Genomic DNA, 17,148 nt, shown 5'->3' on the forward strand with positions numbered 1-17,148 from the left:
TTCCTTCCAAGTGTGTGTGGTGGAATGAGTGAATTGATTAATTGGCATAAATCATTTTGTATGGATCCAAACCTAACATTCATGCAGGATTGAGAACATCTCCGAAAGAGAGATTTCTAAATTAATGACAAAAATGCCTTTCATCTATTATTCATCTGATATTTATGATGCCCCCACTACGTGCAAAGAGTTTTCTGAGGCATTCTAGGTTCATTGTTTTACTGCTCCTCTAAACAATCTTCTTGCAGAGGAATTATCCCCATTTTAAGGTGGAAAAAAATGGAGGCTTAGCAAGATCAAGTGACTTGCTCAGAGACCCCAAGCCCATAAGCGGCAGGGCCAGGTTTCGGTCTGTCCTGGTCTCTGGCTTCAGAGTCGGTGTGTCCTTCCACTCTCCCCTTTATTTTGCAGTGGGGTTTGGGAGGGCCAGCCCTGGGCCCCTAGCCTCACCAGAGCGAGTGCCTCCAGGATGCGTCCTGACATTCGGTGGGAGTGTTCAGGGGCCCGAATGGAGGGAAAGGAGGAGGAAGGGGAGTGGCTACCACCCTCCTATTAAAAAGGCCAGGTGTGCAGGAGCAGAGCCCGCCCACCTTTCCTACCAAATGTGCTGGGCCCAGGAGATCTTGGTTGACTCCCGGCTTCCCGGGAGCCCCCCTGCCACTGGCACCCAGCTCCGGGCCAGGGCTCAGGCGGTCCGTTCTGGCTGGCAGGATGGAACCACAGCTCCAAGGCTGCTTTTCACCTTGAGGGTCTGCTTTCAGTTTGGGATTTCCCTGTCTCCATTTCCGTGTGTTCTCAGGAGCTCCTCTTTCCGTCAGTCGACAGGTATTTATCGAACACCTTTTGGTCTGTGCCAGGATCTGGAGAACTCCTCAAGAACAAAAACTCAGTTCTTGCCCTCAAGGACTGCACAGTCCGCTGGAGAGGCAGACACTAATGAGAAATCTGCACTGAAAAGGGCGTGATGATACCCAGAGATAAGCTGTCGAAGGGAAAATAAACATGATCCTGTGAGGAACTCAAACAGAGGAGCCCAGCTGGCCTGGGCCATTACCCCTAAAAGCTGAAGGAGGAGCTAGGCTGCCCCAGGTGAGGGGTGGTGCAGGGAGGGAGTGAGGCCAGGGCCGAGGGCTCCCAGGTGGGAAGGAGCGAGGCCCTTAGGGACCCGGCAGGGACCCACAAGGCTGGAGTGGAGAGCGCAGGGGAGACAGACAGGTGGGAATGAGGGGAAGAGCAGACAGGCCCAGGGTGACCTTTGAGGCCACCCTCCCAAGGCTGACATGGTGTGCTGTACATTTTGGGAAGATCAGTTTGCCGTCTGGATCCTGGAATGGAGTGAACAAAAGGGTGGGAGCCCAGGCGAGTGCTTGGGAACTCGTGCGGGGACAGAAGCAAAGAGGGTGGCTCGGGTGAGCAAGGTGGACACAGAGATGGATAGAGGCGGACAGATGGCCAGGGACGGAGGGGGAAAGAGGGAGATGGTTCAAGGGTGACTTCTGCATCGGGCAGATCTTCCTCAGAATCTTAGTGCTGAGCACAGTGGGCAAAAACACTCTGAGTTTCCTTGAGCACTGAGTCGGGCCCCAGCTCTCCCGCGCGGCTGCCGCAGTCCAGGCAGAGGAGAGGCTGGCAGGGGTCAGAGCTGGTGGGATCCCTGAAGGCCGCTGTGAACTTCCGGATGCTGACACTGGCCAGGTGTTGTTACCTAGAGAGCGGGCAGTGGCCTACTGGAGGCTTGGCCACCATTCCAGTGTCAGCCACAGAAAGTACATGCTTGGCTGCTTGGTTCTGGGGAGGAAGGAAATGAAGGACCCAAGGAGCAAGGACCTGGGCTCTGGTCTCCCTTCAGTTCTGCTCATTCTAGGTTTCTGTTCAGGGGCCGCCTCCTGTCTCTCCTGGAAGCCCTCTCACTACGTCCCATGCAGGGAAAACCGAGGGCTCTAAGGCAGATTTCCTGTGGGTGGACAGCCAGGAGAAAGAAAGAGGAACTGGGGAGATGATGAGTAATCAGGACCAGAGCCACCTGGACAGGCAGGTGGTGGCCTTAAGAAGGCTCCCTCACCCCCAGCACTAATGCTATCACTATGCTAACAGTAGGGCGGCTTTCTCTTTTCTGGAATGTATTCTGCATCCTCTACTCGGAGTGGTCCACCTGGCATCACCTGAGAAGTTAGGAACGCAGACTCTCGGCCTCACCCTAGACCTAGGGAATTGGAATCTGCACGCTAGAGAGATCCCTGTGATTTCCAGGCACGTTCGAGCAAGAAGCCCTGCTCTGCGTGTGTTCTTTAATCTCGTGATCCTGCGAGGACCCTTTCATCCCCATTTTTCTGATGGGGAAATTGAGGGTTCAGAGAGTTCAGTTATCCACCCAAGATAATACAACTACTAAAGGACCAGATGAGGGTCGGCACAGAGCTCCTCTCTCCTCATCCTGAACACCCAGTATTGGGCTGGTGACTGCCCTCTGGACAAGCCTGACCTAAATCTTTGAGATTTAGATTCATTTTAAAGGGAAATTGAGGTGGCCCCCTGCTGAGTATAGTCCCAGACCAACAGGTAAGTGTTAGAAGCACCCTGGCCTCTGCTGCCTCTAGGACCATGCATGTCAGGGCCCACCTGGGAGGCACTTAGCCACCTGGCCCTGACCGTGACCCTGGGTCTGGGCCAGGAGCAGATGGACTGACTGCAGAGGAAGTGTTGAGAAAGCAGCTGACCCTTCTTGACTCAGGACAAGTGCCACATTCTGAGGCAGCCCAGTTTGTTGTTTTGCTTGCTCGTGTGTGTGCGTGTGCGCGTGTGTGTGTGCGTGTGCGTGTGTGTGTGTGTGTGTGTGTGAGAGAGAGAGAGAGATCACTCAACCGGGCATGCGCAAAGGCTAGTCCGTCTGGGAGAAAATTCCAGAGAGAAGGCAGTTAGAAACTACATAAGGAAAAGTAATTCCGTTTGGGAGAACACGGGGCCAGGCATGTAGAAAGGGGAGCATTGAGTTGGTGTCTTATGAAGGGAACTGTCTTTCCAGCTCAGGTAGTAGGTCACGCCACTCCCTGTACCTCAGTTTACACATCTTCAAAATCCAGGGCCCTTGGAGTACTCCCTCATCCTTACCATTTCTTTCTTTCAGCGGCTGATTTGCGTTCATTCGCATGAATAAATGACTTCCCCTAGATCAAATGTCACAGAGGGCCCGGGTAGGAAACGTGGGAGGTCCTGGGGGTGCCATCAGGTCCCAGGGCAGGCGCCCCCTTCTGGCAGCGCAGAGCCTTGCCAGGCAGAAAGTGCTGGTTGAAGTGGCACAAAGCACTTGCGGGGTGGGGGTGGGGGTTCCGGCTGCCCGGGTGGCGAGCCCCGCTCTTGGGGCCCAAAGAAATTCGGGGCAGCATGCGGTGGAGAGAGGACAGGACCTAAAGGAAACAGGTTGGAAGAGACTGAGAAGGTCTCCGCCAGACCTTGAAAGGCCTGTCCTGTAAAAAGCGTCAGCGAGTACCGCGTGCGCCCACGACCGACTTACGCGCTTCCTCCCCCCACCCCACCCCCGCAGCCAGCTTGGCCCTGCGGGCGCGCCGCGCCCACATTTAGTCCTGGGAGTGCGGGCGTGCAGGCATGCAGGGCGCCCAGATGCTGGTCCCCACGACCGGCTCCCCGGGACTCTGGGTCCCAGGTAACCCAGAACTGCCCCGGCCCCTTGTCTGGTAAAAGAAAAGAAACAGCCTTTGGGGCTGAGGATTCAGAAGCCTTCAGTGCTGTGGCGAGTTTCCGCTTCTGAGCCAGGAGGTGAAGTAGGGGCTGTTTTTTCCGTTTTTGCCTCTTCGTGTCCCCCTCCGCCTCTGCCCTCCCCACTCCTCCCCCCACCCAGCTACCAGGAGCCAGCCTTAGTGACCTTCCTGCCTGTGGGCCCGCACTCAGAACTCTTGGCTTCAGAGAGGGAGTTCTGGGGCTCAGGTAGGAAGAGGGCTCACTCCCCCTGACCGCCTGTAGGAGGCCCGGGAGTGCGTAATTAACCCCGCCCGGCCGCCCACGCCCACTGCGGGTAGTGCTGGGCCTGGGACCTGGCCTCTGGGAGGAGAGGACACGTACAGGACCAGGGTAGGAGGGCAGGGGTATTAGGAAGGAATGTGACCGCCCTCCTGCCTGGGACCAGGAGCAGGACAAGGAGTGAAGACTGTTCTCCTAAAAACAGCGGCTAGTGGGGCTTCTGCCTACAGGGGAACCCTCTCTCCAGGAACTGGAGGCAGGATCCAGGTGAGGAATTGCAGGGAAGAGACGCAGGGCACTGCTGCCTTAGGGAAGGGGAATGCAGCTAACTTGTACTGAGTACCTACTACACCCAGCCCCACTCGAGGCATTTAATGTTCCCAGTAATGTAAAGATTTTGGAAGGTTTATCTACCTTAATTCCGTGAGGACACAGGCCAGGAGAAGTTACAGAGGTCTCCTGAAGGCACTCACAATCCAAGTCTTCCAGAATGCAGGCTGATGTCAGGAACCTGAGAATGGGGTGGGGAAGAGGGTCCAGAGGCAGATACCAATAACGGAGCCGTAGTTTGGGAACTGCAGGAGGGCCTTAGAAAGGATCTCCAGCGTCTTTATTTTCCACACGAGAAACCCGAGTCTCCTAGAAATGAAGTCTCTTCACCAGAGCCTCGCTCCAGTGGCCCTATACCCCACCGCTCTCCCCACCACAGGGCCCCTGCTTCCCCCACAGAAGTGAATGTTCCAGTCTGGGGCCAGGGGAGGCTGTGCAGGCTGGCCCCTTCTCTGGGAAGGGGGCTCTGGTGACTTGGAGGAACGGTGTGGGGCTACTTCTGCAATAGATCACCCCCCCCCCGTGCCTAGGACAGAGTCTGTGGGCCTGAAACCACAGCCCTGGCTTTTGTTGCCCGGATTTCTGGGCGTCTGGCCCTGCCCCAGTCCCTCCTCTGCTCTGGCTGTGCTCTGAGTCCTCGGGGCCAGCATGGCGTCTGGTACCTCGTGGGCCATCCCATGTGACACACAAACAACTAAGTGGTCCGAAGACCCCTGTCCCCACAGCAGGCACCCCAGGCACAAGGTGGGGCCTCTGAGCTACTCCCGAAACTCCGCCGACAGTCCCTTTGTTCTTCCCTCTCCACAGGCAAAGAGCAGAAGGAGACCAACATCGAAACCATGAAAATGGAGGCAAGTGTTTTCCTCAACCCCAGGGGCTCTGTGGATCCCGATTCTAGGAGAAGAAAGCCACTGCTCTGAGCGACCGTGGCGAGTGTGTGGCAGGGGAGCCCGAGGTGGCCCCTGTCCCCTTCTTTACACATCCCTCTGTGAGGAGGAGAGGAAGTGGGTGTGGAGGTTGGACGTCCCCCAAGGCTGCCATCTAGTCCCCCTCCAAGACCAAGCACCTGCCCTCTCGGTGTATGCCCATGTGCCCCCTGCCCCGCCCCCAGCTGCTCAATCTCCAGCCCAGACGCGCCTCGCCCAGCACTCGCAGGGTTGGCACCTCTGGCCGGGAGTCAGAGCTCCTGGGTTCTTTCTGTCCAGGGTGAGTGAGTGCCTCCTCGGTTCCCCCTCCACGAGGAACGGACCCTGCGGTGGTGCTGTTCGTGCCCACCTTAATGGCAGTCTGTCTCTGTGTTGTCTCTCTGTCCTAGGGCTCCCGGGGCCGGCTTCGGGGTGGCTTGGGCTGGGAGTCCAGCCTCCGCCAGCGGCCTATGCCGCGGCTCACCTTCCAAGCGGGGGACCCCTACTACATCAGCAAGCGCAAGCGGGACGAGTGGCTGGCACGCTGGAAAAGGGAGGTGAGGTGCCTTCTGGCCTGGGCCCCAGCCGGTGCCACTGTGTTGGAGAACCAGAAGCTAGCTTCTGCCGCCCCCCCGGGGCCGTGGCCAGTTTCCTTCGGGCTGACCTCTCACACTTCAGAGGACTGCTCAATCCTAGGCAGGGAGTGGTCCCTTTGTTCTTTCAACAAATGTTTATTGAACACTTGCTGAGTATTAGGCAGTGTATTCACATGTGCCTCCTGCGCTCGTGGAGTTGGCATTTTGACGGGGGAGACAGGCAGAAAACAAGTAAATGGGCTGGAATGGAGGGTGACAGAGGCCTGCTCTGGGTGGGACGGTCAGGAGAGCCTCCTTGGAGGAAGTGACATTTCAGTTGGGACTGGAACCAAAGATCTGGCCATGTAGGAGCAGGGTAGGAGAGAATATTCTAGGCAGAGGAAACAGCGCAAGCAAGGCCCTGACTTGTCTGGTGGAATGAAAGACCAGTGTGCGCGGAGGGAAATGAGCAAGGGAGAAAGTGGAGCCAGACGGGGCTGGGAGGCAGCAGGGTCTGATTGTATAAGGCCTTGTGGGTGCCAGTCAAAAGCTGGTTTAATTCTAAGTGCCTGGGATGCCATCGACAGAGTCTGTGCAGAGGAACGATGGGACGTGGATGGGAGGGGCAGTGGTGGACAAATCCAGGGTGGATGTTGGAGATAGAATCAGTAGGGTGTGCTGATGAGTGGGAGGCATGCAGGGCAGGGAACAGAAGGGCTTGAGGATGACCGCCAGGGGTCTGGCCTGAATGCCGATGGTGGTTGTGTTACGTCTTCAGATGGGGAAGACTGGGAGGAACAGGTTTTGGAATGTAGAGTTCAAGGTGAGATGCTGAAGTGCTCGGCGCCTGGGCAGAGGAAGGTGCGGGCGGGCTGCAGGCACCGAGGTGGGAAAGGAGTCAAGAGCAGAACCTCGTGTTTAAGTCCGTGGAAACTGATGAGCTCACGGCGGGCAGTGCGGGGAGGGTGTTGCGGTGGCCATGGTGGCAGCAGCGGGCAGACACCAAGTTCCAGGATTGTATTTATAGAAATCCCTGTTTATGGACCTCATGGAAAGCAGGGGTGGCAGGCAGTGGGGACAGAACAGGGAGGCCTGGGAGGAAGCCAAGGGAAGAGATGGGGTCTCAGAGAGAAATTTCCCCAGGGAGAGTGGCCACCCAGCCCTGCAGAAGCTGAGTCCATTGAGACATACCTATTGCCTCTGACACACTGGAGGTAGCTGGTGGTTTTTCTAAGAGATGCTTTGGTGGGGGTCGTGAGGAGGGTGGGAGCCAGCCCCTGGAGGGCTTCAGCAGCGAGAGGAGCCGAGGCGGTGGAGAAGGAAAGGCCAGGGGAAAACCAGAACACCAAGAACGGGGCTGCTGTCCTGCATGTTTAAGAGATGTGTTGAGCCCTGGCTGGTGTAGCTCAGTGGATTGAGGACGGGCCTGTGAACCAAACAACTGTGGTTCCATTCCCAGTCAGGGCACATGCCTGGGTTGCAGGCCAGTTCCCGGCAGGGGACCCACGAGAGGCAACCATACATTGATATTTCTCTCCCTCTCTCCTTCCCTTCCCCTCTGAAGATAAATAAATAAATCTTTAAAAAGAGAGAGAGAGAGATGTGTTGACCTACCAACACAGGGAAGGGAGCGGAAATGGGAATGGCGGGAACTGCCACCCCCCACACACCACGGGGGGCATTTCACATCACTCTCACTGGTCTTTACCCCCGGCCTGAAAAGGAAGGCGTTATCCTCAGTTCATTGTTCGGGGATTTGCTCCAGTGAAAGTTCAAAGTAGGGTGGGGATTTGGCGGCCTGGTTGTTTTCTGGATCTGGGAAGGCAGACGTTACTTCCCTGGTGGAGCCTAGAAAGCCGCAGCCAGTCCAAGTCCAGGAGCAGAGAGGGGCTCGACCAGAGCGGTGAGAGTGATCTCTGGGATAGAAATTGGGCACTGGGACCATATTCCCCCTCTGGTCAACTGTCCCTCTCTTGACCCCTGGAGCCAGGGAGGGGTTTTGCTCCTGAAGCACTTGTTAAGCCTGGTGGTGTTTCTGACCTTCCTTAGCCTTGGGGCCAGAAGCTTAGACTTAAGGACTTTTAGACCTGCAGAAGCTTCTAGAAGTTCTGTAGTCCTCAAACTGCTCCCTTGAAGAAGCAGTATGGAGGCTTGCCCTTAGTTAGGATAAAAAAGGAAACCTGCCCCGGCTGGTGTGGTTCAGTGGAATGAGCGTCAGACTGCGCATGGAGCTGAAAGGTCACCAGTTGGATTCTCAGCAGGGCTGGCCCTCTGGGTTGAGGGCGGGCAGGAGGGGGTTGGGGGCGTGTGAGAGGCAGCCGGCGGATGTTTATTTTCCCCTTTCTCCCTCTCTTCCCCTCTCTCTAAAAAGTAAATAAAATCTTTAAAATAAATAAATAAGGGAATCTTTTCTCAACTTCCTGGAAAATTAAGATAGTAGATACGTTTTCTCAGCTTTAAGTTTCCTACTAAAATTTAAGAAGACTAGTTTACCGTGAGCCTTTTCTGACACCCACAGAAGTAGCGAGAGTGGAGTAACGAACCCCTGTGCGCCTATCACCCAGCTTCAACAACCATCAAAAGCTTTTTTAGAAAATGTTAAACCTTTGGCCTCTGCTTCTTCCCCAACCCCAACTCCAGAAAGAGAGCCCCCGCCAACCCCCCAGCTGTTTCCCAGGCAGTGTCACCTGAAGGTCCAGCCAGCATTTCCCCGCCTCAGAATGAGACACCTGGTCTTTAGAAGGTCCTGCAGGGCACTGTCACGGAGCTGTGACACGGAGCCCTTGGCATCTGAGCGCAGAGCGGGTTCCTGGGGCTACCGGAGGCCAAGAGGACTGGTCTTGGGTGACTCAGTCGTCCCATGACAGGCTGAGTGTTCAGGCACCTCAGAAGGGGCGTCACCTGGAGGGACTCAGACACATTTTTCTTCTTCTTCTTCTTCTTCTTTTTTTTTTTTTTTTAAGATTTTACTTATTTTCTTAGAGACATAAGAAGGGAGAGAGGGGAAAAAAAAAGTGGAACATCGATGTGCAAGAGATACATCAGTTGGTTGCCTCTCACATGCCCCCAGCTGAGTACCTGACCTGCAACCCAGACATGTGCTCTGACTGGGAATCGAACCAGTGACGTTTGGTTTGCAGGCTAGCATTCAACCTGCTGAGCCACACCAGACCAGCCAGGGCGGGACTTAGACTCATTCTGAAGGGGGTCATCCATACATCAGTGAGAAGTGGCTTCTGGCTTTTAAGGGATGAATCGGAATTTAGGGAAGAGGTGTACAGTGTGTGCAGAGGTTTGGAGGCCGGCAGAGCATGGCCTGTTTGGAAGTGGGGGGTTGTGGTGGCGGAACACGGGGAACACGGCGCTGAGAGTGGCAGGAAGGTGGCTGGGGCCAGGGTGGGTGGGGTGCGTGTGCCCTGCGCTGGGACTCCCACTGGACTCCAGTCTGCACCTGCCCCTTCCCTGCGGGACCCTCTTCCCCTGAAACATCCTCTGCTGCATTATTTCCTTTTCCAATGACCGCCTTTGTCAGGCAGGCCACAGTTACTGAGGGCTACTCCTTACTTTTCTGTCTGTCTGAGATTGCCGACCTCCTCGGACTTTCCTGCCCTCTCCCCCACCACACAAAAAAAATTTAAGACATAGAATATCACCAAATGAATGACATTTGAAGCAAGTGGATGAGGAAATGGGGCATTTCTTCTTTCCTTGAGGCTGAAGCGGGAATTCCTGCTGGGGCGGGGAAGCCGTCATCTTGTCTGTCCCAGCTCCTGTTCTCTGCCCCTCTCTACTAATTCTTTTAAGGATCAGACTACCTTAACCAGGACCAGGCCCTGCTATAGAACAGAGAGTGGATCCCTGTTGTCTCCTCTGTCACATCAGAAATCTTCTGGCTGTTTCTTGAGGCTTCAGTGCACACTGTCACCCACCCCACTTCACTGCCATTCTCTAATATGAGGGGCCAGCCTCCCCTTTATCCTTGCCATGCTCCTTCCCTCCTCTTTGCCTTTTTTCATGCTGTGCTTTTCCCTCTCCATTCTTCAAAGTTGAGTTCAAGAGCTGCTACTTTCTCCAGGAAGCTCTCCAGGATTTCTCCAGAATATATTGACTGCTTCCCTTCTCTGTACTTTGTAGCCCTTACTGATAATATTGTTGGATTTAGCACATGGTTTCTTGGAGTATTTTTTCACTACTTAATGTGTTAGTCATGTCTTCTCCCATTGCACCCAGCCCGGTGTTGGGCAGGGGGAGTAGGCTCCATGGACACCTGTTGGTTACTAAGCCATCGGGAGGTAGATGAATGGGGGACCCCTTCGCAGGGAGCTCGGCCCTTGGGTTTCCACCCCAGAGCCCAAGCCCTTGGTTTCCAGGGGTGCTGACAGGTGAACCTGGAGAATAGCATGGGGCCCAAGGATCTGGGTGGGCAGACCCCCTACAGTAAGGCGGTGCCTTGACTCTTTTTCATGCTGTGCTCCGCTCCTGCTGTTCCCACTGGCTCGTTGCTGTGCTTGAGCCCAGGAGAGCCTTACATGGCCTGGGAGAATGGCCCAGGCTGGGGTGGTGGGGAGAGCAGAGGTGAGGCAATTCCTTCTCTCAAAGGAAGGCAAGTCCTAGGACCCTCTTTCTACTAATTATCAGAGCGAAAGGAGCCAAGGGAGGGCTTAGTGTTTAGGAAGGCTTCTCACAGGTATTGTCTTCCTGGTTCCCGACACTTCGAGGCGGAGGGGAGCAGAGGCCTAGCCAAGCAGCTGGAACAGCCGTCCAGGCAGAGGGAGGGGCTTCTGTACAGCCGGCCGTGAGGTGACGTGATGTGAGGGCTCTCTCTGTAATCTCTTCACTCCAATCTGATTCTAAATCGCCTCAAGGCAAGGATACCACGTCCCGCTGATCTAGAATCTGGTCTCTTTCAGACTCCCAGCCTGAGGGGGGAGGACTCATGCATTCTTACCCTTATTAGAGGCTCAGTACCTGTTAAATTGGTGATGATAATGCAGCCCTAGCCAGGAGGGTCGGTTGTTTGCAGCTTGGTCCCCGAGGGCCAGGGTTGCAGTTCTGTGCCCTGTTAAGGCACATGCTCAACCAATGGGTGCACGGATGGGCAAAGCAACAAATCCATGTTTTTCTCTCTCTCTCCTCCCTCCCCCCTCCCTCCCTTTCTCTCTCTCTAAAATCAATAAATAAAAGAAATCTGTTTGAAAAAAATATGATAACAAATAATCTTCAGTCTCAATATGTAGTCTCCCCTCCCCTCCCTTTCCCCTCTCCTCCCCTCCCCTCCCCTCCCCTCCCCTCCTTTCCCCTCCCCTCTCATCCCCTCCCCTCCTCTCCCCTCCCCTCCCAACACTCAGACCCAGCCTCCCCTGCCCTGCCCTCAGGCTGGCCAGCAGGTAGCAATGCTTCACAATCCCAGGGGGCAGGCTGCCTTTGGAGGTGAGTTCAAATGCTGACATAATTTCTTCCCAGGTGTGGGACCTCAGGCATCCTTTAACCTTAGCAAACCGAGGTCCCTCCGCTGTGGCGGCAGGGGCAGCACTCACCAGTTCCTTTTCTGCTTCAGCCCTTCCCGAGCTGCTTCTGTGCTGGCGCTCGACCCCTCTGCCCCCAGGGCTGGCATTCAGAGGGATAGGTGAAGATTTGCTGAATGAATAAATCTAATCTCAGAGTTGTCTGGGTTAGTAAGGTAATATGTAGCATTTAACGCTTCTAGCACAGGGCTAGCATATAATATTAGCTCAATCATTTTTTTAAAACAAATTTAAATTATATAAGTTTTATACCGATACATTCTTATTGTAAATCCCCCCTCCCCACCCCCATTTTAATTCTTCCACCAGAGGTGCCTGACAGGGCTTTTCTTTCCATTTCTGTGTGTGTGTAAATATATAATTTTGCTTCACAGTTCCTTTTTCTTTTCCTTTCTTATTCAAGTGGAACCGCACCATAGTTTCATTTGACAGCTTGGTTGTTCATGTACAGTAAGTCTGGGCAGGCGAGCCCCGTGATTGGTCGCTGCTATGTTCCACCACGGGCATTACCGTGATTGTATTTAACCATTTTCTTCTCGGGCACTTGTGGTGTTTACGGTGATCTGCTGCATAAGCACCGAAACAGTAAACACCCTTGGTTAGGACTCTTTGCACATCTGTGTTTCTCTAGAAAGAGAACGCTGGGTCGAAGGGAACGTGTATTTTGCATTTTATAAAATCTGCCAAATTGCCCTCCTTAAAAAGGCCAGCACCAATTTATGCCCCTACAAACAGGGTATGAGAAGACTCCCACCTTTGCCAGCATCAATATTTTGCTAATCTAAGGGTTGGGGAAAATGGTATCTTGTGATGATTTTAATTGGCATTTCCCAGATAATAAGTGAGGTTGGACATCTTTTCATATGTTTATTGGCCATTTGCACCGCCGTTGCCGCTGCTGCTTCTGTGAGCTGAGCAAACGCTGCTTCCTCTTGCTTTATAGCCCTGCAGTCTCAACAGATTGCTTCCTGTCTGCCCCGGGAAGAGCAGCCGTGAATGTCCACAGGGTCGTCTCCTGCTGCGCTCTATTCCATTGAATAAGCCATCACCGCGCACCCACTGAGCAGCAGGCATTGCGCTGGGGGCTTTGGGAATAGGTGGATTAATTTGATCTCCTGGGCTTTGGTATAGGAGACTGGAGAAATGTCAACACAAAGTAGATCATGAAGGTCAAAAACCAAAGTATTAGCAAAATATGTTAAGTGGCAGTTTCAGGGTATTCTGACCGGCAAACATTCCGCACTTACTCACTGCATATAGACTAATGAAAACCTGAACTTTTGCAAAATGGCCTCAAAAATAACATCAGCCTTCAGAGAGGGGATGCCGTTTGGAGCAGGCGTGACAGCATGTTCCACCAAAAGGCTGAGCGTGTTTTAAAGGCATTCCCGGGACAGCCTGTGAGCAGTTGTGACTTCCAGGCCTGCTGGCCTTTTGGATAGGCTGGGACGTTGTTGTCACAGAGGTTCCCCATTGGCTCTTAAGTGGGTGGGCTGTTTGCACACTAGAGTGATCGTTTCATCTAAGAGAGAAAAGCTCTTTGAACAACCCCCTTTTTTTTTTGGTGGTGAGAAAGCACGGGGTGGGGCAGGCGGTCGTCACTCACCCGGGATGCGGCAGCTGGCTGCAGCGAAGCCTGGACTAGGCCCGAGGGGAAGGCCTTAACTGAGCACCTACTGCGCGCCAGGCACTGTGCCCAGAGCACTACTTTCACGGTCACCCTGAACTGTGATAACGTTAATTCGTATTTCAGGACCCATGAAATGGAGGCCGCCCCAGTGGCGCCGGCCTACGTCACACGTCTCAACCCAAGTCAGCTGCTCTTACGGGAAACACCTGTCAGGGAAACAGACACCAATCACAGTCCTCCGGCTCAGCTTTAGCTAGTTGACCTTCCTCTAGAAAATAAGACTAGCTGGCTTTATAAGGAAATCCCGACTTCCTGGCCAATCTGGTGCTGTTTCCACGTTGCCTCTTCTAATGCTCGGGAGGAAAGGTCCACTGCTCGCGAGGTACTATGTTCCACCGATCCGTGGATTGCTCTCCCTCGAATAAAGGCCACCAAATGCATTGTTAAGGTGTATAATTCTTGTTTGATAGATATATGATCCAGATTCCCTGTAGGAACTATTTGTATCCAATTTTACTGTTAGGAAACTAGGTAACAGCCATGTGTCCTTGTGGAGAGGTCACGTGGGCAGAACTGGACTCCAGCTCCCATGCTGCCCTTGTCTGCACCCACAGACCCAGCTGGAACCCAGTCTTCCCGGTTCGCAGCCTTGGCGCCTCCTGAAACTGAAGTGAGCTGTGAGGAGAGCGGTGTGGGGCCGGCCAGGCCCTCCGCTGGACTGCCTCTCCTCCCCACCTCTCCAGCTGCAGGCGTGGAGGCTGTTCCACCGGTGCCCTCGGGCCGGTCCCCTGCTCCACTCACTGGGCCCCAAGCCCTTTCCCTTGCGCTGCTGTTTCTCATGATCTGTGTCAGGCATTGTGAGGTGGCGTTGCAAGGGTGGGAGTGAGATTTAGGAGGCCTGGGTTCTGGTCTCGGCTTCTGTCCCTGAGCAATCCCAGGGAGTCTGTCCCCGCTGTGCACTTCAGTTTTCTCATGAGTAACGCGGCAGATACAGACGGGAAGACCCCAGAGAGTCTAGAATTTCATAATTCCGGGGGCGGGGGAGGACAGGGATCAGGATCTGGAGCTCTCCTTGTCTCCTTTACTGCCTTGTCCGTAAACTCTGAATTAAATATTTGAGTGCATTCTCAGGCTCACATAAATGCCTCTTTTAGAAGCACATACATAAAGCCTCCTTATAAGGATTCTTTAGAAAAGAAAACTTGAATGAAATTCATGTTTGGTGCTAGAGTCTAGTGTTCCCTCTCTGCTCCTGTCCCCGTTTCCTCCTCTGTCATTTTATGCCAGGAGCAGAACGAGGGGACGCGGTGCGCATCTGCAAACACTAGGTCTGGGTACAAGGCAGGAGCTTGACCTCATACTGAGAAGGTGGTGTTGCGGAGCGTGCCCGCCCTCTGGCCCTCGCAGCCTCCCGCGACATTTTCTTAGCTCCGGAGTTCACAGCCCTGCTTCTGGGTTTGGTCGCCAGAGACCTGCCTGGGTCTGCAACCTGCCCTCACTGCTAGTTTTCTTTCTTTTCTATTTATTTATTTATTTTATTTAAAGGTTTTCTTTTCATTGATCATACAGTCATTGGTTCGTTGTTTCAAATGGTTCTTGAGCCCCAGCTGAGCAAACACTGTGTGCTCAGGCGTCCAGATAACACCAGACATGTCTGGGTGTCTCCTGTGTTCCAACATGTTCTAGACACCGAGGAAACAAATCCAAAGGGAGATCAGAATCCCGCTCTGGGATGCCCCCTCTCCTGGGAGAGGCAGGCAGGTGAGCGAATAAATCATGCTGCTGAAATCCAGGAGGGGCATTATAGAAATACGGGGAATGGGGCTGCAGGAGTAACTGACTGGCCCTGCCCAGGACCTTGGGGACGCTTGCCACAGAAGGGACATCATGCAGGCTCCATTGGAACAGGAGTTTGCCCGACAGGGACCGTGGGGAAAGGCACTGAGGGGTCCTAAGGTAGGTGGTCCAAGCAATGCCCTAGGGGTTCGCCGTCCAGAGCGCCTCGGGATGTCTTGCATACTCAGTTCAACTTTTACAAGTATTCTCATAGCATTTTCCAGGAGGCAGACAAGGGAAAAGATGTGATGGTGATGCTTTTTCTGCTCTGCTTGAGAAACCAGACCATTTGTCAAGGTGGTCCCTGGGATGCTCAGGCATGGAGTGGCAGGCTGGGCCCTGTGACTCCGTGAAGGAGCCAGTACACTACATGCAGGAGTTCACAGCCGTGAACTGATGCCTCACCGAACACACACAGCACTGCACCGGCACTGGGGAGGTGGACGGGCACTGTGCTTGAGGCGCACGCCGCCCCACAGGCGTGGGGGTGCGCAGACCATTCACTGTGAGTCTGTCTCACTGTCAGTGGAGCAGGGGGCTCATTCTTTGCTTCTGACCCCAAATCTGATGAGCAAAGAAAGGCTGGGGAACTTCTGGGGGACTCCTGGAAAGCTTCCCGGAGGAGGTGTCCTTTGAGAATTCCAATAGGGATACATAAGGAAGGCATTTTAGGGAAAGGAACCACTGAGGACAAAGAGAAGGAGGCATGAAGCTTCTGAGTTGTTTAGGGAACAGCAAGAGATCCGGTCACTGGGGTGTGGGAGTTGGGGAGAGAGTGCGATAAGAGAGAAAATGGCAAGGGAGGGTGGTCAGGCTGTCCATGGTCTGCTTGTTGTAGTGAGGAACTCAGGCTTCCTTGTGCAGTGGGGGCTGGAACGTGAGAGCACTGGGTGTTCGTATTAGGAAGGGGACCCTGGCAACATCATAAGGGACCCGGACAGGGGACGTTTAGAAGCGGGACCAGTTAGGAGGTTTTATGTTTGGCTTTGAGGGTCCAGGTAATGGGGATCAGGCTTGATAGAATTGATGGAACACGTCTCTGGTCGGTGGGCAGGGAGAGACCTGCCTGGTGTTTGGGGAGTAGGGACTGGAAGTGGGGCTGGCTCTCATCACCTGCACTAGAGGATCCTTCAGGGGAAGCGGGTTTGGGGCAGGGAGGTGGTGTGGACTTTTCATCGTCTTAAGAAAGTGTGTGTTTTGATGAGCTGGAACTTTTTGGTTTTAATGAAGTTCAGTTTCTCCGTCTTTCATTGGTCAGTGTGTGTGTATCTCTAAGAATTTTCTGCCTACGTCAAGGTCGCTGAGATTTTTTTTTAAGAAGGGGTAGGCTTTTGAGTTAGGTTTCAGACAAGCTGCTTTTGAGAAGCCCCCGGGTGGCTGTCCACAGAGAGCAGGTTAGCAGGCAGCTTCCAAGGTGTCACTGTCACCTGCAGACGTGGGGGACAAGTGCAGGCTGGAGGGCAGGGAGGGCAGAGCTGAGGAGTGGAGGGCAGCCGTGCATTGGAAGGAGCAGGACAAGGGGGGACAGAGACTTGCAGTATCTGGGAGCAGCTGGCAACCAGGACAGACTCGTAAAGGAGTTCCAGAACTGACTGGAGGCCCACAAAGCCCCCCTTTCCACCCATCTGGAGCTCTTTCTAACCCTGTTAGGTCTCTGAGGGCACCTGTCCCTCACCTCTCAGCTCACACTCTCCTTGCCAACTGAGTGTGTGTGTGTGTGTGAGAGAGAGAGACAGAGAGAGCAACAGAGACAGAAACAGAGAGAGAGGATTTCACCACTTTTCTGACCTGACTTTCTGTCATAACCCTTCCCAGGTGCCATGTTCCTCTTTAGCCAGTGGGTGGTGGGCAGTATACATGTATTCAAATCTCACTTCCATTTCAGGTTGGTTAAATACAAGTAGGGATAAAACAGTTCAGTCTCTTGTATATTTGAATCTAGGTGCAATATGAAAGGTCACTTTGTGGGGCAAAAAAACAAACCAATCCCGGAACCCGCCCCCCCGAAATTGAGTTGGACATGCTTTATACATCCCAAAGGTGCTATCAGAGCCCAGTGTTTCTTGAAGGGTATGTCTTCCTCCCTCACAGTCACCTGGGCACTAAAAAGACACACCCCCAGCCCCCATTCTGAACCAGTGGGGACAGAATCTGTGGCTTGGTTCCTGAGAAATCCAGTTATCTAGCCAGGTACCTAGATGATTCTGGGGCGTGGGAAAGTTTGAGAATGCTCAAGCTATGCATGAGAGAAAGTGGATTAAATCTGGCCTAGGAGAGAATCCCCCGAAGGTGCATTTGCTGTATTTCGGACCACCCTATCACCCTTATCAGGGGTCTCCCTGCACGTTGGAATCACCTGCGAGTTTTGTTGT

At 53.8% G+C, this 17,148-nt stretch overlaps 1 protein-coding gene across 7 annotated transcripts in view; it reads left to right on the plus strand.

The window, feature by feature from the left end:
* Nucleotides 1–17,148, plus strand: part of DNMT3A (DNA methyltransferase 3 alpha) — a 96,009-nt gene that overhangs the window by 52,384 nt on the left and 26,477 nt on the right. For 6 of the 7 annotated variants that reach the window (XM_037066797.1, XM_037066795.1, XM_037066796.1 and 3 more), the window contains 2 exons: nt 5,113–5,156; nt 5,621–5,767. In XM_037066797.1, coding sequence (XP_036922692.1) covers nt 5,113–5,156; nt 5,621–5,767 — 191 coding nt within the window. Of the gene's footprint in view, nt 1–3,597; nt 3,775–5,112; nt 5,157–5,620; nt 5,768–17,148 lie in introns of those variants that run through there. The other variant, XM_037066801.1, reaches the window with a different exon arrangement.

This window comes from Sturnira hondurensis, unplaced genomic scaffold (assembly GCF_014824575.4).
Source record: "Sturnira hondurensis isolate 20B ecotype Veracruz unplaced genomic scaffold, ASM1482457v3 Scaffold0016663, whole genome shotgun sequence".
Taxonomy (NCBI): Eukaryota; Metazoa; Chordata; class Mammalia; order Chiroptera; family Phyllostomidae; genus Sturnira; species Sturnira hondurensis.